The following is a 21,423-nucleotide window of genomic DNA, read 5'->3' as shown; positions in this document are numbered from 1 at the left end:
AAAAACTATCATTATTATTTTAATAGTAAATGTAGTGGTAATGTAATGAGTATTTACATTTTATCCTTTTTTTTTTTTTAATTTAACTATCTAATGTTCATTATTTCTAACATAAATACAATATTTTATTATATAAAATGTTATATTAATATACCATTTAAATTAAATTTAAATAAAAAACGAAACTCATACGTACAAACCAAACACATCGTTATTTATTATTATTTTTTATGGTACAAACCAAACACATCTTTATTTATTATTATTTTTATTTTTATTTTTTCTTTTCTACATAAAATATAATCATTACTTACGTTCACTTTTAAAATTATTATGCTTTCTTACCCACTTCATTCTCATGATATAAAATATAAAATAAAAAGTTGATCATGTCGACATTGTTTAGTGGGCATTACACTATCAAAGTTGGTGTTTACACATGTTTTAAAAGTATTTTTGGGTTTTCGATTCGTTTGAAATAATAAAAAATTTAATAATGAATAAATACTTATAATAATAATTCTTAAAAATAATATATTAATGGATAGTGTTGAAACAAAATTGAAAATATAAAAAAGTGAACAAACAAACAATTGAGTGTACTAAGTAGAGAAATTTAAGCTCGGTTGGTTTGTGTACTTCCAACCCTCATTTTCCTCAAAGAATATTCAGAAAATATAGTGTAGATAGCATTGTACTCTTAAAATAAGACTTATGTGTTATTTGCTTGTTCTTCAAGTGTTCTATAGAAATATGATTGGTGATCTATAGAAATGTTCTACAAACTATATAATGTGGTATATAGAGTATATATTTGGTGCTATCTGAATTTTTTATTGATACTATCGGAATAATTCCTACGTATTTTCTGAAGACTTGAACAATGTTATAAAAAAAATAGTACTATACTGATTTTTCTAAATTAGCACCGTAATCGTCAAATATTATTAGTATTTGCTAATTTTCCACTATAAATAATTAATTAAATTCTAATTATTTATTTTTATATTATATTGTATCAAAAAATAATTTTATATTTAAAAAATATCACATCAATTTTTATTTATTTTATTTTAAACAATTATTTTAATTAAAAAATTAACCTTTAACCTACCTCCAAAACCCATAAACAAACGCTTAGTTAGAATCATAATTATTAAACCTTTTGATGATTAGAAGTAGATAAGGAGCAAAATTAAAGATAAAAAAAAATAAAAAACCAAAAAGAAAATACTACAACAAAATAGCCTCAAATTAACATGTGACAACCATAATTATTGTTACAACAAAAAGTAAATTAACTATAACACTTTTTGCGATAAATTAAAATAGAAGGGTTCAAAACAACATTAATGACATAGGCCAAAACTTAATTAAGCATGGAGTTATAAATTAAAATTTTATTATTTTATTTAAGGCGTCGGCAAAGCGTAAGGCCATCCCCAACGGAGAGCTGAACCAAGTCGATCCGTGGATCAGATGCAAGAAATGTGTTGAGTGTCCTAAGAAATATGCGATTCTTCCCTATTTTATCGATCCATTCTTGAGTTAGATCATTGTCGTCTAATGCCACCGTCCCGGACCACAAGGTGTTGTCGTAGGCGATAATACCCCCAACCCGAACCAACTTTAGCAACTCCTCGTGGTAATTTATGTAGTTCTCTTTATCCGCATCAACAAATGCAAAATCAAACGTCCCCTCCTCGCCCTAAATCAAATAATAAATATAATAAAGAGTGATGACAATATACTTCCTCCATCCTTGCTTTCTATTTCTTTCTATTTTAAAGTGTCTTATAATATTTGCAATTTTTCTTTTAGTTTTTACTTATTTTTTTTATTTTTTTATAATTATCAAAATAGTTTATAAAACATCACAAAAGAGAACAAAACAATAAAAAAATAAACCATGGAAATTATAACACTTAAAAAATCATATTGAGACAAAACAAGGTAAATATAGTGTATATATATATAATAGAGAGTATATATTACGGCATAAAAATGCTTACATCATCAATGAGATTAGTGATGGCGGCCATGGCGTCAGAATTAACGAAGTTGATTTTGTGTTGGACGCCGGCTTTCTTTATGTACGGAAGCCCTACCTCGTATGCTTCTTTGTCCGGATCGATCGCTACCACCTAATTCAATTTAATTGTATACTACATCCAATCAATTTACTTTGTTTCCATATATTTTCAATCTTCTTCCACACTATTAAAATAAACTCTCCGAAAAAAATTACATTCAAATTTATTTCTTTAATATTATATTGAATATCTATTTATATCATATCAAAATTTTATTTTCTATTCAATTTTTTTTTTTTTTTTTATTATGATGATACTTACTTTAGCATCTTTAGGAAGGGCGATGGCAGTGGCTAGAAGTGAGTATCCTGTGAATACACCAACTTCGATGGTTTTTTTGGCGTTCATTAATTTCAATAACATCGATAAAAGTTGGCCTTCATCAGCAGGCACATTCATCTTACTCCTGAAAATTAAATTAATTTATTAACCATACTATAAATTACAACAAATTTATTTTTGTAACAATAATAATAAGGAATATTTACAGCTGCTCGTATTTGTTGACTGTGGCATCTCTGAGCTCTTTAAGCAGTATATTCTCTCGTGGATAAGCACTTGTTTCTAAAAGATACTGCATGATAATTTAAATAAATTGAATTAAATTAACATATACTAATAAATGTTTTTTATATGTATATATATATATATATTTCTTTACTATTTAATCAATACGCTTAATTTTCATTCTAACAAATCTCGCAATTGAAATTTATTGTTTATTTAATCAAATTTAAAAATAATCCAAATATTCATAATACAAACTACAATTCTTAGCTAAGTTTACTTCCTTCTTTATTCGTTTACTTTACAATTATTAGTTATACAGTATATAAAACTATATTACATAGCTTCATCCTATAAAACATAACATTTAACATACTATTTAAATAAAAAGTTTTTTTTTTTTAAATAAAAAATATCATCAGATAAACACATCATACACAGTAGTTTTATCCTGTCATTCAATTTTATTTTATTTTTTTATTTTTTTATTTTTTCTGTTTTTAAAATAATTATAAAATATCAAAACATGGGAAAACACAATAGCATGTGTTCTATTCAAATTTGATTTTAATTTTATTTTTTTTAAATAGTAATCTCTAAATATTATATTCTATTAAAATAATAATAATAAGTAAATTGCAATATATATATATATATATCTATACTGTATAAATCAACTCCAATAATAATAATAATAATAATAAAAATAAAAATGCTTAACCTAAATATAGATACAAATGCATGCACACTTAAAATTCCATATATATATATATAAATATATTATCAGCCACCAGAAATATTAATGAATTTCTCCGTCAGGCAACCGTATTCGGCGGCTGTCCATCTCCGGCCACCGCCGAATCCCTAAAATAGTTAAATAATAGACAAATATAAATACGAAATATAAATAAATAAATAAATACCTTAGTGAGGGCTTCACTCTGGAGAATGGTGCATGAAAATTTCTCTTTCATCGTTACAGAGAAAGATTTGGGAGAAATAAAATAAATAAATTCAATTCGATATAACTTATAAAAATTATTTTGTTTATGCTTTCCCAATGGCTTCAGCTTCATCTTATTTATAGACGAATCCCAATCAAATTGCCTACTTTATTTAAATATTTACTTTAATATATATGTCCTCATTAAATAATTTAATTTTATTTGTATGGGTTAGTAGGTGAGTGGGTGGGTAGGTGGGTTAGGGGAGGTATTATTGTTAATTTCTTCACCAATACTGCACATCCAAATATTATTTTTATAATATTGTATTATTTGATGTGCCGTTTTTTCCCTTAGGAAAAATTGTGCTGCAAAAACAAATAGTACTATTTTTATCCGTCTTAAAACAATAGTCTCATTTCCATAAATAATTATATCAGTATAAAACTATCCTTACTTTTTCATTATTATTACACAATTGCCACTACTTTTTATACTAATACACCCACAAGGGCAAAAAAGTCTTTTACCTGTACTTTTTACCCACTACTAATATAATATCAATATTCCTTAAATCCCGTATCGAACACAACCCAAACTATAGTTATGGGACGGAGGGAGTATTTCATTTGGAAATTAAATTATGTGTTTGGTATAGAAAATTTAGAGTATAAAATAAAAATGAATATATTTTACTTATTTATTTTGGATATTGCGAGTAAAAATAAGCATAGTTCGAAAATTCGATTCGAATACGATATAAAAGAATTATGTTTGGACCTCCAAAAAGATCACAAACTTTTTTGGACTGTGCCTGATCCGGTACGCCAATCAACCAGGCCGTGTCCGGACCCATGAAGGTGGGCTTAGTCCAATTTATTAAAATAAAATTATATTTTAAATTTAATAATTACTTCTATAGTGATTAGTTATTAGTAACTAATAATTTATAGAGTTTTTGGCCAGTGACTTGTGAGGTCCAGATGTGCACAACCCGACCCACCACCCAAATTCGGATCCAGTAATCGTGACCTGACCTGATCTTATGCGAGGCTCAATCATAACCGTTGGATGGAGGGTTTTGATATGATCCATTGGATCTGCATTACTTGATATGTTATATAGGTCTCCTGAACAGCCGCAGATCGGATTTATTCATTCATACATTCACCTCGTGATTCATCTCTAAAATCCCTAACATCCCGACAATGATTCCAATCGATCTTCCTTGGGTTTTCTCCGATGATTTGTCCGGAGAATCTGGAGCTTTGACTGCTGGCTTCAATATCTAGCCTCTGCTGAGGCTGTTGCCCAGGTTGGTTTCTCGATCTTTACCTTCTTTACAGTTCGTGATGTATTTGTCTATCCGCGATGAGATTAGACATAGATTGTTGATGTTTGCATAGATTGGGGTCGATTCGCTTGTTTCTTGCGTTTCCATGGATGTCGGTTATGGGTTGATTTCTGTTGGGTAACCTGAGTCTGAGTTCGATTGCTTTCGATATATGAAAGATTCCTTTAAGTTTTCTTTTAGATTTGAATGTTTCTTGCAAATATACGACTTGTCAATCTTGAATTTAGCATTACAAGTGGTATTAGAGCTGTATGGAGCTTGATTTGTTTACTGGAAAGTTTGATTTCGAGTTCTAATGCTGAACAACTTGTTCTCATTGTAAAGCTAAAAGGTGTTTTTGTAAATAGACTCAAGATTGTCTTTGAAATCTTTTTTTTTTGAAACACTATTGAAGTGAAGCCTATTTTTAGTGGCGTTTTTTCACTTATGTAAAGTTTGTTTCTCCTTGTGAAGGACTAAAATAAATCATATAAAAGATTGAAATCTGAAATCATCCTTATGCGGTTGATTTGTATGGTGTTCTTTAGTTGAATCATCCAAACCTTACTAATCTGTGTATTAAGTGCGCAGGGAATTAGATTTTGATAGGTGGAGTCCTTGCGGATTATGAAAAGAAAGTCAAAGAATTGTTGCAGGGCTAGGAGTCGGTAACAATTCGTTTTTTCCATATTATATGTGAGATTTATTTGTGCCGTGGTTGTTTTGTGGCAGTTCTGTGACTGTTGCGACTGTTTTGTATGTATCTTGCAAATTTGTCAAGTCTGTTAGAATTTTTTGTTGCATATACCAACAATTAGTTGAGTTGGTTTCTTGAAAACAAGAAATTGCTCCTTAAATCCGTTAGTATTTGTGTGTTTTGCTCTTCTGTGTTTAGTTGCAAATCTGTTTTGAGTCTCTGCATATCCATTGGTGGTCGTTTGTGTTAAAACATTAAAACCTTTTTTTTTTTTAATATGTATGTGAGTGATTGTGGCTGATTTAGTGATATTTTAGGTGATTCGATTTGTTTTCTTTAAATATGTTCTTAGCTGAAACCATTTCTAAAATCAGATTTGATAAAATGGAAAATCAAACCTACTTTAATATACAACCATTTGATAAAAAATTGATTTTGCTATTTGAAAACAAAAGATGAGAAGTGTTCTTATTACTCAAAGATTGATTAAAGCCGTTGAACTAGAGCAAACAGCAGATCTTCATCTTGCTAAGAGGAATGAGTTGAATGAGCTAGCGTCATCGTGCATTATTTTGAATCTAGTTTACCATGTAATTAGAAAATTAGGGGTTTATGAATCGGCTAAGGACTTGTGGGACAAATTAAACAATATATTTACTGAAACTTCTCTTCAAAATAAGATACACCTTCTAGAAAAATGCTTTAGCTTCAAATTAGACCTTTCTAAGGCAATAGATGAAAATTTAGATATTTTTACCAAGTTAATTCAAAATATAAAACTGACGGAGGATAAAAATATTGATAATTATAGTTTTAGTATCTTGTTAAATGCAATCTTTAGTTAATATTCAGATGTAAAATCAACAATAAAATATGACAGGGATGTGATTACACGTGATGTTGTTATTAATGGTCTAAAAAGTAAAGAAATGGACTTGCAACTTTATAAAGCTAGTAAAAAGTCACATGGTGAAGTCATGCATGTTAGGGGTAGATCTCCCTTTAGACATAGTAAGAATGGTTCCTTTCCAATAAGCAAGGGAATAGGTCTACAATAAGTCTAAGAATAGGTCTTAAACCCCATCTAAGTATGTTAAACGTTGTTTTAATTGTAGGGATCCTTCACATTTCATTAGGAATTGTCCTAAGAAAAACCGTAACAATGTTAATAATAGTAACAATTTGAGCAATGGGACAACCCTGTTAATACCACTTTAAATGAATAAGTAAACTTGATTTTACATGATGAGTGTTTGGGTGAAATCTTTGTTGTAACTGCTGAATGTTCAAATATAACTGATTTTTTTTTAAAAAAAAATAAATGGATATTAGATTCGGCATGCACTTATGACATGACTCATTTCAAAGAATTTTTTCGCAATTACAAAACCCTTTCAAATTGCAACGTGACAATGACACATAACAGGGTTTGTAGTGTTAAGGGATAGGGACTGTTATTTTTAGGTTTAACTTAAGAAATGTATTAAAACTGTGCAATGTCAGACATGTTCCTAATTTGTCTAATAATCAGCTTTCTTGTGCTGGTCTGTCATCCCTAGGGCTAGAAGGAAAATGAAGAATGAATTTTATGAAAATTACAAAGAGTTCTTTAGTGGTTTTCAAGGCTGATTTGAGAAATAACATCTATGTTGTGACTGCTATACTTGTTGTTAAATCTGAAGTGTGTGTTAATGTTGTCCAAGATACCACTGAACTGTAGCATAGAAGATTAGGTCATTTAAATAATAGAGGATTAGAGATTTTGCAAAAATCTGACTATTCTAGTTTTGAAAAATTTTCAAATATGCCATTTTGTAAAAACGGCTTTCATAGAGAAACATCATAAAATGTATTTTTCCCAAAAACCTATTGAAAGTAAAAAAATTTCAAAAGATATTTTAGAATATCTTCACTCCGATGTGTGGGGCCCTTCTAGTGAATCCACACATGATGGGAGAAGATATTTGTAGTCCTTAATTGATGATAATTCTTCTGTTAATGATTCTAATAATACTCAAAATTAGGTAGAGCAAAATTACTATAATTTAGCCGAATCAGAGGATGAATTAATGGAGAATTCTGCTTCAGATATGACTAATACTTAATCAACCAATTTTGATCCAGATTACAGTGCTGGAAATTCAGATGTAGTTCCAAGCATTAGTTCTGATAGCTTGAGAGAAGATGTAATTTTGATTGGGAGCTGAAACAATTAGATATAAAAAACAACATTTATACATGGTGATTTGTACGAAAAGATATACTTGAAACAATCGGAGGGTTATCTTGATAAAAGTAAAACTAATCATGTTTGTCTTTTAAAGAAATCACTCTATGGATTAAAACAATCCCCTAGGCAATGGAACATAAAATTTGATGAATGTATGAAATCTTTGGAATTCATTAGTATTAAATTTGACCATTACTTGTATTTTAAAATAGCATGTAAACATCTCATCTTCTTGTTGCATATTGATTATATATTGTTAATGAGTCCTAGTTTGGGAACAATAAATCATGTGAAAGATTGTTTGAGCAAGAAATTTGATATGAAATATTTAGGGGATGCAAAAGTAATTCTTGGCATGAATATAGTGAGGGATAAGAAAGATAATATGCTGTCTTTAAATCAGTCCACATATATTAAGAAAATTCTGAAAAAAATTCCATGTGTGATGAAAAATTCTCATCAGTTCCTCTAGCATCTAATTTCATTTTGTCAAAAGAACAATGTCCAAAATTTGAAAATAATGTGATTTACATGAAGAATATTCCTTACTCTAATGTCATAGAATCTACCATGTATTTGATGGTGTGTATAAGAACTAATTTAGCGTATGCTATTAGTTGCTTTGAGTTGTTATATGTCTAATCCGGCTGTAGAACATTGGAATGCATTAAAATGTATGTTTAGATATTTGGTTAGTACAATTGATGTTGGTTTAGCCTTTGGTAAGCACATAAGTTACGATTAAACTAAATGAGTATGTGGATTCCAATTACGCAAATGATAGAAATTCTAGGAAGTCAACTACATTTTATATCTTTACTTTATGTGGATCATGCGTTAGTTGGAAGTCACGACTCCAACCTATAGTTGCTCTTTCGACTACCGAATATGAATATGTGGCTATAATTGAAGCATTAAAAGAACCTTTGTGGTTAAAGGGTCTGTTAAAAAAAATTATTTACTTGCATAATGATGTCACTGTTTTTTCGGATAGTCAATCTGGTATTCAATTGTATAAAAATCGATTTTTTCATGATCGTACCAAACATATAGACGTTAGGTTTCACTTTATTCGTGATGTTATGTCTAAAAGTCTTTTGAAACTTGAAAAATACCAACTGAATACAACCCTGCGGATATGGGAACCAAGGTTTTGTCAATTACGAAATTCAATTTTTCTAAGAAAACAATGTATATTGATACTTTTGATTAGAAATGTGTTTGAAACTATAAAAACTGTAATTTACTGTTTTTAAATTGATGTTTTAAAACTCTGATTTGAAAAGAAAAATGCACTGGTTTCTTTACTTTTAAGATACTGGTTTAGTTTTGTTTTTGTATGTTGGGTAAAATCTGTGAATACTAATCGTGTTAATAAGTTTGCAGGTTAAAAGACTGAAAGTTATTGATGCTCGGACAATGATGTCACCCATTTATATGCAGTTTCTCCGTACCAAAAATGGTGGAGATTTGTGGAGTTTTGAGTAAGTGACTTGTGAGGCCCAAATGCGCACAACCTGACCCCTACACGAAACCTGGATCCAGTAACCGCGACATGACCTGATTTTATGCGAGGCTCAATCATAACCGTTGGATAGAGGGTTTTGTTCTGATCCATTGGATCTGCATTACTTGATCTATTATATGGATCTCCTAAACCACCGCAGACCGGATTTATTTATTCATACATTCACCTAGTGATTCATCTCTGTAAAAATCCTAACATCCCGACCGCGATTCCAATCGATCTTCCTTGGGTTTTCTTTGGTGATCTGTCTGGCGAATTTGGAGCTTCGACTGCTGGATTTGATATTCAGCCTGTGCTGAGGCTATTTTTCGGTTTGGTTTCTTGATCTTTGCCTTCTTTACAGTTCGTGGTGTATTGTCTGTCCGCGATGAGATTAGGCATAGATTTTTTATGCTTCCATAGATTGGGGTCAATTCACTTGTTTGTTACGTTTCCGTGGATGTCGGTTGTGGTTTAGGGCTTGGTTATGTGCTACAGTTGGTTTACGGTTGATTTCTGTTCGGTAACCTAAGTTCGAGTTCGATTGCTTTCGATATATGAAATATTCCTTGAAGTTTTCTTTTAGATTTGAATGTGTTTTGTATATACCAGACTTGTCGATCTTGAATTTAGCATTGAAAAAGTATTGAGATAAAATAGAGACATAGCTTTGTAGCAACGTTTCTATTATACACTACCAAAAAACAGAGTAATAACCACGGGCTGAGGATTCGTAACAAAATCATCATAACAAATAGATATTTTGGTTACGATAAAATCCGTGACAAAAGAATTTTTGTTCGGTCAACGTTTCAGGCACCGTAGTTACGCAGAATTTTACGTAACAATTAGGATATGGTAAACTTTGGTCAAAATAATATTAGTTATGATCAATTTTCGTAACTAATGATATTAATTTATTTTTTTCTATTTAAATTTAATATTTGAAATTAAAATATATATATAAATGCACATTGTCGAGTCTTCACCCAAAAATCTCAACTACAGAAATTAGGGCACACATTCTCCCCCGCCCCTCGCGCTATTCTCCTTCATGTGCTGTACTCCCCCCTCCTTGTGCCGACACAACCATCATCGTCAAATTGGTGGGATTGACAAGCTACTCCGGCGTCGGCGTTCAGGTAAGGTGTTTAAGTTTTGTCCACTATGATTTAGTGTGGACCTACGGTTCTTTGTTTGTAGCATTCTCAAACCGATATTTTGAGGAACACAAAAAAATGGATTCTTTAGGTTCATGCGAACTAGTCGATTTTGGGAGTGGGTTATGGTACGCCATGATTGCTTCTTCTTTGTTCAGGTTTGTGTCTAGAGCAAGCTATTGAGGTCGATTGTTTAAATTTTTTTTTGCAGAAAGATCATTTGTTGATGATATCCAGTAAGACTCTAGGATTTCTTAGTTGATTGGTATGATTTAATTGAACTAAATTTAGAACGAGATTTCATAGTTGAAATCTACAAAGCGGGCTGCCCTAGGTTATGTGCAAATTTTTTTATCTTAATTTTAATTGTGTCTTCTTAAAATTTTTCATCATAACTGTTATGTTATATTTGATTGGAAATATGCTTATTTATATTTTAGAATATTTGAAATTGAAGGGTAACCCTTGTTTAACTATTTCTAGAATTAAATATGTATATCAAAACATGTGGCGTGTAGCATCTATGATGCAGCCTGTTATATCAACGATTGGATCTTATTTTTTGCAACCTAAGGATGCATGTTGATCTTGATATGCTCATATAGTGTGATATTACATGATTGGAACCACATTGTTTTGTTTCTTGCTAATCTCATACAACAATCATCAAAATCAATTTATACAATTAATACCATTACACTTATTAATTGCAACAATATGTGAGTGCTCATTTTCCTTTTCTGTAAACAGTTCCTTAGGCTCCTGGAGGTTCTAAAGTTTTCCGAAACCCAGCATCACCTTCTCCGGTAAGTGATTGACAACTTATGTGGCTTATGTTCTAGGAATATTTCAGCATTCAACTTTCTTCAGCTATGGCTGTTGACATCTCATTTTGTTTATTTGATTTTGCATCTGCTGTTATGTAATTTTGGATAAATTCCTTAAATGTGTACTACCCTAATCTCTAGTTTTTATATCTTCTAGCTGCAGAAAATTCTGAATACCTGGTAAAACTGGAGGTCATCGTATCTAAATCCTGCATGATTATGGGCTTCAAGTATCTCATTTTTCATTTGCAAGCATCTAAATGGTTGAAAAAACTAACACTGTGTTGTATAATGTATTTAATCCTTGTATCTTAGACTTAATTAGAGCCACGACCAATTAGAATAGAGTTTAGATGACGAACATGATAATGCTGATTTTAAACTTACAAAACACCTAAAATCATGGTGGAAATAGATACATCAAAGCTGATTCTGATCTCAAATTTAAATAAACAGTTGGTATGAGACCCGACACACATTTTATGTAATAGTACATCTTTGCTGATTTCATAAGAAAGATTTTCGACTATCGAAAAGTATTTGGCCATGTTTTTTATATTTGTTACTCCTGTTAGGGAGGTATACAACGTCGGTTTTCCCCTTATATTGTGAAGATTGTGTTAGTTATGAATACACAATATGTGCCTTGCATAGACATAAATGTCATTTGTTTCTAAACAATGTGAATAACCTCGTTCTTCTTCTAAAACAAAGTATACCCGTGGAAAAAAATATGCATCATGGTTTTTGTATGTGTGTTAATTTCACATAGTGTCGAGATCCTAGAATTTATAGTGTCAACAGCAGTCACTTATGATAAATTAATGAAGGAACTAATTCAAAGGCTTATGTTGCAGTTTCAGTCCTTTCATCAACATATAATACTAAAAGTGATATACATGTACCAATTCAATCCTACAATAAAGAATGGATATTGTAAAGTAGTGCGTGTTTAACTTTTATAGTAGTTTGTGCTATTTTTATTGAAAATGAGTGCATATTTAACTTGTGTTTTTTTTAACAGGTTATTAAATTGTGGAGACAAAGGCGTGCGTGTGAATTCATGATAAGCAGACTTGAGCTTAACGGAATGTCTGATTTCTTTTTAATGCATTTCCACTGTGCAAAGCTTCTAAGTGGTCTATGTTTTCTCGGGTGGTGGTGTAGTTAAGTGTTGTATGCATTCCCATAAACTTGAATTATTCTTTGGACATCAGATTTGAGGATTTTTTTTCATATTCATACAAAAGGGCAAGAAAAAATTTAGAATAGTTAGAAATTTTTCTTGACAGAAGTAGGGTATGGATAATTCTTCCTGCTCTAGTATCTAGAGATGACGGACTAGAATTTTTGGCGGAGCGTAGAAATCATTCAATTCTCATGAAATTGCATCCATAAAAGGTTCTGAAGTGGAGATAATGGTTGATTTTAAACCATGAGCCTTAATGTTGTGATAAATATTATGTTTTACTTATAAATGCAGTACATGGACTTATAGGTACAAAAATGCGGGTTCTTAAAGCCGATGCTATAACTTTGTTCTTTTAAATTGAGGGTGCACGCCTGTATTACGAGTTTGAATGCATGTTATGTTGATGGAATCACATGTATATTTTCTTTTTAGATGGATAAGAGTTGGATAGACGATGCAAACCATATCTCGGCTCAATATTTGGATGGGGTCAGGGCTTTCTTAGATTTTGCATTCAAAGGTAGGAACTCTGATGCTTCCATCTACTGTCCCTGTACATCCTGCGGAAATCGCATAACAAAATCTCGTAGGGATATCTTGATCCATTGTATTCACTATGGATTCGACCAATCCTACAAGGTCTGGACTTGTCATGGGGAAGGAGAGGTGAACTATGCGGCTGCAGAAGACAATGTTCCAATGCGTTGAGAGGATGAACTAGAACTTCTGTTGCGAGAGTGCGTAACAGCAGAGAAGATCGGGTTGGGGCCCAGTAACACCAAACCTCTTAATGATAAGGAGGATGAGCATATACATCGTGGCAGTAAGGGGTACAGAAAAATATTAGAAGATCTAGAGAATGAGTTTATACCAGAGTGCAAAAAAATGAGCAGACTCTTGTCTATCGCTCGCCTTTTGCACTTGAAGGTTTTGTGCCACTGGTCTAATAAATCTATTGACTTGTTGTTAGAGTTTTTAAGGGATGCACTTCCAGACAATGTTGTCCTCCTGAAGAACTTGTACGAGGCTAACAAGATCACAAAGGACTTGGGGTTCAAATGCAAGACTATCCATGCATGCATCAACAATTGCATGTTGTTTATCGGGGAAGATGTTCACCGCGAAGCTTGTGTTGTGCGTGGGGAAAAAAGATTCACACAGGGAAAGATAGATTTCCCGTGAAGAAGTTGAGGTACTTTCCGTTGATTCCCCGATTGCAGAGATGGTTCTTATCTTCCAAAATTTTATCTTCTATGCGATGGCATGCCGAAGGGCGTGTCGATGATGGCAAGATGCATCACCTAGCAGATAGTCCTGCGTGGAAGGGGTTTGATCATCGGTACCCCACGTTTGCTGAGGGTATTCGCAATGTACGCCTTGGGTTGGCCACTGACGGTTTCAACCTCTTTGGAAATATGAACGTCAGCTACAACATTTGGCCCGTAGTACTTGTGGTATATAATCTACCTCCATGGCTAAGCATGAAGCAACCATCGTTCATCCTTTCTACAATTATAGATGGTCCGCATGGCCCGGGGGATCAGATCGACATCTTCATTCAACCTTTGATGGATGAGTTGAAAGAGCTTTGGTGTGACGGTGTTCGGACATACGATGCGAGAAGCAAAGAGGACTTCTAGATACGAGCTGCGTTGTTGTGGACCATCAGTGATTTTCCAGGTTATGGTATGTTGTCAGGGTGGCCAACTCGTGGGGCGAATGCATGTCCTGTTTGTGGTGTGAAACTCATTCCAGGTATCTAAAAAATGGCCACAAATATAGCTACTGTGGGCATCGAAGGTTCCTACTGAGTGGGCATAAAATGCACTATGATAAGCATGCATTTTACGGTATGATGGACTTTGAGACAAAGCAGTCTCGCTTGACTTCCAATGAACTGCTCCAACAGCTTCAGGATGTGCGAACTGAGTAACGTAAGGTTTATCTGATTCAGAAGGTTGTTGCATAGAGATCCCGAAAGCGTATCCGGAAGGTAGATGTGTACCAACGTACATAGAAAAAAAAAGAGCATTCTATTCGAGCTCCCTTATCGGGCCGAGAATGAAGTACGTCACAACCTCGACTTGATGCACATTGAAAAGAATGTGTGTGAGAATGTATTGTATACATTGTTGGGGACTAAAGTAAAAACAAAGGATAATCTCAACACAAGGAAAGACTTGCAGTTACTGCAAATACGCAATTCTTCGCACCAGGTCTCCGGCCCGAGGGGTTTTATATATTTGCCTGTTGCTACGTACACTATGAGTAACCCGGAAAAATGAATCTTCCTATCTGTGTTGAAGGATCTATGACCACCTCATGGATTCAGTTAAAACTTATCACGTCGTGTTAGGGTACAACAACAACTACTATGGGGTCTTAAGAGCCACAACTGCCACATTCTTATGCAACGACTTCTTCCTATTACAGCCCGACGATATACCCTTGTAACACAATTATATTACTTAACACAAGTCACGCTTCCTCTTAACATAATTACAAGTGCCACTTTATCACTTCTTACAAGTGCCTTCCCAAAAATGTTGTGCTCGTGTTGATTGAACTTTGTAACTTCTTCAATTTTGTGTGCTCAACTAGCAACATAGTTCGTGAGCTGGAGCGAATACAGGAAAGAGTTTCGTTGACATTATGCCACCTTGAAAAGCTATTCCCACCTTCATTCTTCGATGTGATGAAGCATATGCCAATGCACTTGGCTGAGGAGGCAATGGTCAACAGTCCGGTGCAGTACTGGTAGATGTATCCCATTGAGAGGTACCTTGGTACTCTGAAGAGGTACGTACGGAATCAGGCACAACCTTAGGGTTCTATTGCACGTGGATACCTTATGGAAGAGTGCGTGACCTTCTGCTCAAGATATCTCGGGGACATAGAGACCAAAGAGAACCTGGGTGTTCAAGGTGATGAAGAAGGGACACAACACGAGAAAGGATTATTTGGTTCTAGGTTTAACCTTGATTACAATACGATGCGTCAGATTCATGGTTACATTCTAGGAAATGTAGATGCAATAAGTCCGATACGAAGGTTATTTCACCTCAACTTCACAATAGTTGTATGCATTCTTTATTGATGTTCAATATATTCCAATTTTCTTTTGGCACTGTAGGCTTCACGTTGATAGTATTAGGTCTAGTCGAGGTCGTGCACCTCCATGTGAGTATCCTTTACCAGTAACCCTACACGGGAACACCCCAAAAAAAATATCGAAACCATGAGTGTTCATCAACTACTTTACGCCAAATGTAGGTAGATGATCCAACGCATAACGATGTCTGCCCAATCTCGGATTGGATATGTGCATTGGCCCGTGGACCATCATGTAGTGCAACACGGTACTCCCCGTGCACTGTTTCTGGAATACGTTATCGGGTTAAAGATCGGGATGCGGAAAAGAGGACACAATGTGCATGTGTTATGGTTACGGCAGATATAGTAAGTTACGACTCCGTTAGGAACCATAACCCACGAGAAGGTTCCGTGGCATATTACGGGATTGTTACAGACATTGTAGAGGTGTATTATGACAATCCACAGAAGTACCTTCTTTTAAAATGTGACTAGGTGGATTCAGAGAGAGGTGTTAAAGAAGATGAGTTCAAGTATAAGCTTGTGAACTTCAATCATTTGATGTATCCGAAGAACTTGCCCACTGATGAGCCATTTCTCCTGGCAACCCAAGCCAATCATGTTTGGTACATTGCAGAGCCGGTTCAGGAGAACTGGAGTGTTGTTGTTCCGGTGACTCGGCGGGACACATATGAAGTGTATAGTACAATCGATCATAGATTCAGTACTAGGTTTGCTTTAGATCAGAGGCAATGCCAGAGAAGCTGCCGACTATTGGCGAAGGGAAGACGTTGAGGGCCAGCTACTTGATGGAACAACACAGATTGACAATGCAGAGATTTCAGCTCGGTATTCGGAGGAAACCTCTGAAGATGAATATCCGTAGTGGTGAAGGAAGAAAGCGGACATTTTTTATTGTGTATAAATATTGATTAGTGAACACCCCCATTTTGATGGTGTGACAACCACACTTCCTTTTTGAGTTCCAACATCAGAATAAATTTCACATCTCAACATATGGTACTTTTGTCGTAAGGGTGTATCAGTTCAAGTACACCTTTGGTAACAACTTTGAGTCAATCATCTCATTTCATCAACTCTGTTTTCTATTGTTGTATGTTCTTCGTCAGCTACTTGCATTGTTGTATGATTTTTCGCACAGCAACCTAATGCTTATATGTTGCAGGTTATGGCAAAAACTCAATAAGGTGCCGTAGGAGGGTCCCAGGATCCGACTGGCTCGCCCGTAAGACGTGTTACCCGGGCATCCGCACGCAACAGCCCCCTAGATGGAACTAATGTAACTAGCAGAAACTCATCACTTATGCGGAAAATTGCAAAGAAAATGACAAAACGAAAGGGAACGCGGGTCTCACCATTGCTTCGGCAAGTTCCCTCCATCACATTAGAGTGGGAGAAATGGGGCAATATACATGCTCACACCAAATCAATGACATCGTCCGCTCGACGGGCAGTGCTTCAGGATTCACAGGAGCCTGCAGAGGTAATGTTGCTCTTTTGCGTAGATTGGTTCTTAACTTTCATTGTCTTAAGTCCATAATGTGCTAATAGTATTAAACCCAACAAGAACATAATGCTAGGGATATCCCAACTTCCCTTGAACCAAATGCACCCATGCAAGATGAGGATGAGACAATACCCCCCACACAAGTAGATGACGAAACAATCCACCGACGCAAGACATGGAGACTGCAGAGAGTGATATGCCGTTCTTGGGTGGGGAATTGGGGCCCGACCTTGTGGCGATGGAAGACACAGAGGCGGGAGATATGGCACACTTAGATGGGATAACATCAGATGGCGGTTTGGAAATCATCCTTGACAGTTTATGTTTTGCATTAACTAATGAAGAAAGTGCTGCACACGCTCCTTATAATAACATATAATATCTTTTTTGTATTAGTTGGTTCCTCAAAGAAAAAACAGGGAAGGGGGGTAGCGAAAATGCCATATGGATGGGGAAAAGATCACAAGATACTTGTATTCATATCGTCGGATGACAAAAGCATTGTTGGACCTGAGTAAACGAGTACAAGACCGCTATTAGGGTCATTGCGCGCAATGGAGCTCGACTTCCTCTGCATTACTCGACATTTGCTGAAATACTGAAGACAAAGAAACATGGTGCATGGATGGAGGTTCAGGTGATGCAACGTTCATTAATTATAAATTCCTTCAATTTTTTCAGAGTTTTATTTATTCTCATACTATCTTGTTTGGACGGGGCGATAACCACGCCACATGTCCTACCAGAGCAACAACGGATTACCAAACTCAGCAGAAAAAATGGTCTTGGCTGACTTAAGGGAGGTTTGGAGACATGGGAAATACAACATCAAATCAACTTACTTCAACCCAATCCAGGATGACAATGAAGCATTGAAAAAGGTTCCTTCAAGCTGGATCGTGGCCGATCAATGGCCGAAGTTGGTCAAGTACTGGCATGATGAAAAGGTTAAGGTATGCAATATAAACGAACAATAATTTGATTATTATATTGGCAGAGTCCTATTTGAGATCTAAATAATTCATATATATGTAGCTTCAATCCAAGAAAAATGCATCTAACGTAAAGAAGCTTCCTGCATCGTACTAGGCGGAAGTCCTTCACGACTCTCGCCGAGAAGGTACTTTTTATTACAATTAAGTAATCAGTCCAAATTTTTTTGTTTCTATGTTATGCTCTATCCCTACATTTTCCTTTTGTATATTTGATGGTTTTTTCAATGACGCAATGCCTTGTGTTGATGCTGATCAAGGTGAAGGGGAAGGACCCCGACAGTTTAGAGATATGGATATCCAGTCGGACACAAGGCAAGGGAACAAACAATCAACAAACCGAAGAGATATTGGTATAATAAATTCATTCCCTATGTTAGTACAATTTAGACATTAAGTACCTCTATAACTATACGTGCAAGGTCGGCCTCATTTGATTCTTTTTTTGTAGACATATTTGCAGAATGAGCTAAACAAGATTCCCCCAGAAGGGCGGACTCCGGCTATTCGAGAGACTCTTTAGCGACGGGTTCTTGGGGGAAAGAGCAAAAAATGCATTCCGGTCTTTGATCGATGGAATGCTTGCTTGAAGCTCTCTTCCAATGCTCAAAGGTTGACAGTGCTACGAGTTCAGCTCATCCCCGCAGTGATGCAACTGGTTTAATAGATACTGTAGCATTCCAGCAAGGGTGGGAAGAAATGCAGAGCGGACTTGCAGAGTTCAAAACCATCAAGGCTGATGCGTATGCATTCATGCACAGAAACTCCAGAGCAGTTAGTGGCCCATCTATAAGTATTCTTAATATTCATACTTTCTGTAATTGCATCCCACGAGCTTTGGATGGCTAAAAAATTCACTACGATTTGTTTATTCTTCATTGGCCACAGCTCGTATTGATACGGTCTCTGAGCTTCTTAGGTCTGTCTTTGAATCACCTATAATGGTATGATTTCGTGAAACCCTAAAGTTAACTAAGTGTCAACTTTAGGCTAACCTTCATCTCCAACCTGTATGCTTTCAACTCCTCTGCAATCTTTGTTGTAGGTTGGCACCCGTGTTCTTATATTATCTCGTACTGGAGAGAAGAAAATTGTTGCTGAAGAACTTCTGCTCTACCCCCCTGCCCCAGGTTCGTGGCATTGTGCCTTAAATTTTTTCTTTTGAATCCTTCAATATGATGTTCATACCGCATTGTCGATGTTGTGACCGTACATGTCTCATAGTGCAGTTGATTATGGTTTTATTGAGTATGGGCATATTTAATTTGACATATGTGGCAATTAGAGTATTATGTATATAGGTTGTTAATATAGGGACAATGGGTATATTGGTGTAATGCCGATTCTGTGTTGATCTTATATTTTTGATCGCTGACATGACATTGTTTATGGCTATGTTGTTATTATACTATTTAGGTGCACACTACAGTCCCAAAACTGATGAATGATTGCTTTATTATTGAGTATTTGTGTAGCCCCGACCTGCACACAATAGGTTTTTATGTGATGAGGATCACTAACATATATTTTGATTTATCAGTGGTCGTTACTCTGAACTTGAACTCATCTGCGGGGGTCTGCTCATATTTAGTGCATAAATGATAATTAATCTTTAATGGCATGATACTACGACACATACATGGAGCAATCCTATTTGGGGGTAACCATAAGGATTTATTAATTATTGAAATTATTATTTTAGTACTGTACATAATCTGCTGCTTTACGTAGGTTTTATTGGTGGATGGCTGGTTTATAGTTCGAGTTGCAAATACATTGAAAATTAGAAAGTAGTGTAGTTTGGTGCCTAATTAATGGGTCAAATACCATGTATCGTAGTACATGTCCGAATGTACATACTCGTGGTATATGAGTTGGGAAATATACACTTCAAATGATTTATGACATGTTTATACATACAGTTTAATTTGTTGATATATACGGTGAACTACATACTTTTAAATTGCTCTTGTGAATGTTGTAGGTGACACTTTCCCTAGTCAAGGTTTTTGTTACATCTGCCACAGTCTCGGACACATCCCTTATTTTACCGACAATTTCTGGGGCAACTACCTTTCGCGAGGTGGTCGGTGAAGATCCTATTGAGTGGAACTATAAGGACATATAAATCTACTTTCACAACTTTCACGTATTGACTCCAAAATTAAAATAATTATTACTTAAACTAAACCTTATTCTGTTGATAATTGCAGCTCATGCGCCACCCCTGAAGCATATCAACCGGTTCCTTTATGTTTTGCCTTTGTTTGCATTATCAATTGCATGTCGTGGATGTGCTTGGATGGTAGGTTCTAATGGTTATGTGAAATACCTTTGGAATAGATGCATAGACATTTGGATGTATATTTTGTGTGGTAAGAATTGTTGTCATGGATTGATGGATTTCCCCACTTGTTTATTAGTAGGTTGGATGTTTGAAATGCTTGTATTTTGCAGAACATAATGTCAAGTGGAGATGTTTCTAGCCTTGTTTGATGGGTTGATTTACTTTGTTTTTTGGTGGAGGACATCGACTAATAAATATTGTTATGTTAATATCCTATGTTGGGATTCTCTTATAGTGTTTATTGTTTGCAATTATGGCCGATCGTAATATTTATAGCATGGTTGTATAAGAAAGATCACAACAGGTCAATTTGTTACGCACAAATTGAACTGTTCCACAACTACTCTTTTTTATGAGACCCTATTTTTTCGTAACAAAAGCGAGAAATAACGTAACAAAATGTCGGTTTGGGTGTTTGTTGTTACGACCGGTTCTGTAACCATAACAATTGATATTTTTTTAAGGGTTCAATGACGTAACAAAAAAATAAATGACGTAACAAAAAGATGAAATGATGTAACAAAGAGTGGTTTTTGGATGTAACAAATATGAAGGGATATTTTTGTTACGGCCGGTTTCGTGACCATAAGAGAATATATTGTTTATTAAGGCTTCAATGATATAACAAAAAATCGTAACAAAAAACGTACTCTGAGAAGCGATCATAGTAAATTTTTTGGTAACGCGAGGAACTATTGTAACAAATATCGTGACTAAAAGACCTGGCACATGCATGGAAAGCTCGACTTTTTATTACAAGCGAATATTTGTAACAAATATCATAACAAAAAGCTTGTCATAAGGAACGTTGACCGAGAGTAGTAGTTACGAAAATGTGCGTGACAAAAAACATTCGTTACGTGAGTACACATTACGGATAAAAGTCGTCACTGAGGCGTAGCAAATATGCAAATTACACGAAAATTGGTTTTTTGTTACGAATTTCCAACCGTAGCAGAAAATGATTTTTTTG

The 21,423-nt window shown here is 34.6% G+C and overlaps 2 protein-coding genes across 34 annotated transcripts; one reads left to right on the top strand and one right to left on the bottom strand.

Moving 5' to 3' along the window:
* Positions 1-1,231: 1,231 nt before the first annotated feature.
* LOC127244939 (flavonoid 3',5'-methyltransferase-like) lies at positions 1,232-3,678 on the bottom strand. Its single transcript, XM_051265545.1, has 5 exons — positions 3,524-3,678; positions 2,582-2,667; positions 2,355-2,499; positions 2,013-2,144; positions 1,232-1,708 (listed from the first exon to the last, which is right to left on the bottom strand). Exons 1-5 carry the CDS (start codon positions 3,674-3,676, stop codon positions 1,409-1,411), a joined length of 816 nt encoding a protein of 271 aa, XP_051121502.1. The 5' UTR covers positions 3,677-3,678; the 3' UTR covers positions 1,232-1,408.
* Positions 3,679-4,677: 999 nt separating this feature from the next.
* LOC127245076 (uncharacterized) lies at positions 4,678-20,659 on the top strand. 33 transcript variants are annotated; one of them, XR_007837397.1, is made up of 12 exons: positions 4,678-4,859; positions 5,469-5,541; positions 9,248-10,453; positions 11,222-11,277; positions 12,323-17,748; positions 17,858-18,064; positions 18,147-18,231; positions 18,364-18,456; positions 18,555-18,877; positions 18,992-19,047; positions 19,149-19,233; positions 20,088-20,659. XR_007837397.1 is itself a non-coding variant. In XM_051265718.1 (9 exons), exons 5-9 carry the CDS (start codon positions 18,677-18,679, stop codon positions 20,565-20,567), a joined length of 714 nt encoding a protein of 237 aa, XP_051121675.1. In that variant the 5' UTR covers positions 16,770-17,748; positions 17,858-18,064; positions 18,147-18,231; positions 18,364-18,456; positions 18,555-18,676; the 3' UTR covers positions 20,568-20,659. The 33 variants fall into 33 exon arrangements, 1 of the variants encoding a protein (XP_051121675.1); XR_007837392.1 differs by having other exon boundaries at positions 9,191-10,453; XR_007837393.1 differs by having other exon boundaries at positions 5,469-5,545.
* Positions 20,660-21,423: the final 764 nt, after the last annotated feature.

This window comes from Andrographis paniculata, unplaced genomic scaffold, assembly GCF_009805555.1.
Source record: "Andrographis paniculata isolate CXL003 unplaced genomic scaffold, ASM980555v1 Contig21END, whole genome shotgun sequence".
Lineage (NCBI taxonomy): Eukaryota > Viridiplantae > Streptophyta > Magnoliopsida > Lamiales > Acanthaceae > Andrographis > Andrographis paniculata.
Note: the sequence above shows the minus strand (reverse complement) of the source record. Positions and strands in the feature narration are given on the sequence as shown.

Bases quoted from the DNA above. Each gene is read 5' to 3' on its own strand.
- LOC127244939 (XM_051265545.1), bottom strand. From the start codon at position 3,676: ATGAAGCTGAAGCCATTGGGAAAGCATAAACAAAATAATTTTTATAAG. The intron at 2,500-2,581 runs GTAAATATTCCT...TTTAATTTTCAG, and splicing joins GTCAACAAATACGAGCAGCT to GAGTAAGATGAATGTGCCTG. The intron at 2,145-2,354 runs GTAAGTATCATC...AAATTGAATTAG, and splicing joins CCCTTCCTAAAGATGCTAAA to GTGGTAGCGATCGATCCGGA.
- LOC127245076 (XM_051265718.1), top strand. From the start codon at position 18,677: ATGGAATGCTTGCTTGAAGCTCTCTTCCAATGCTCAAAGGTTGACAGT. The intron at 18,897-18,991 runs GTATTCTTAATA...CATTGGCCACAG, and splicing joins AGTTAGTGGCCCATCTATAA to CTCGTATTGATACGGTCTCT. The intron at 19,048-19,148 runs GTATGATTTCGT...TCTTTGTTGTAG, and splicing joins TCTTTGAATCACCTATAATG to GTTGGCACCCGTGTTCTTAT.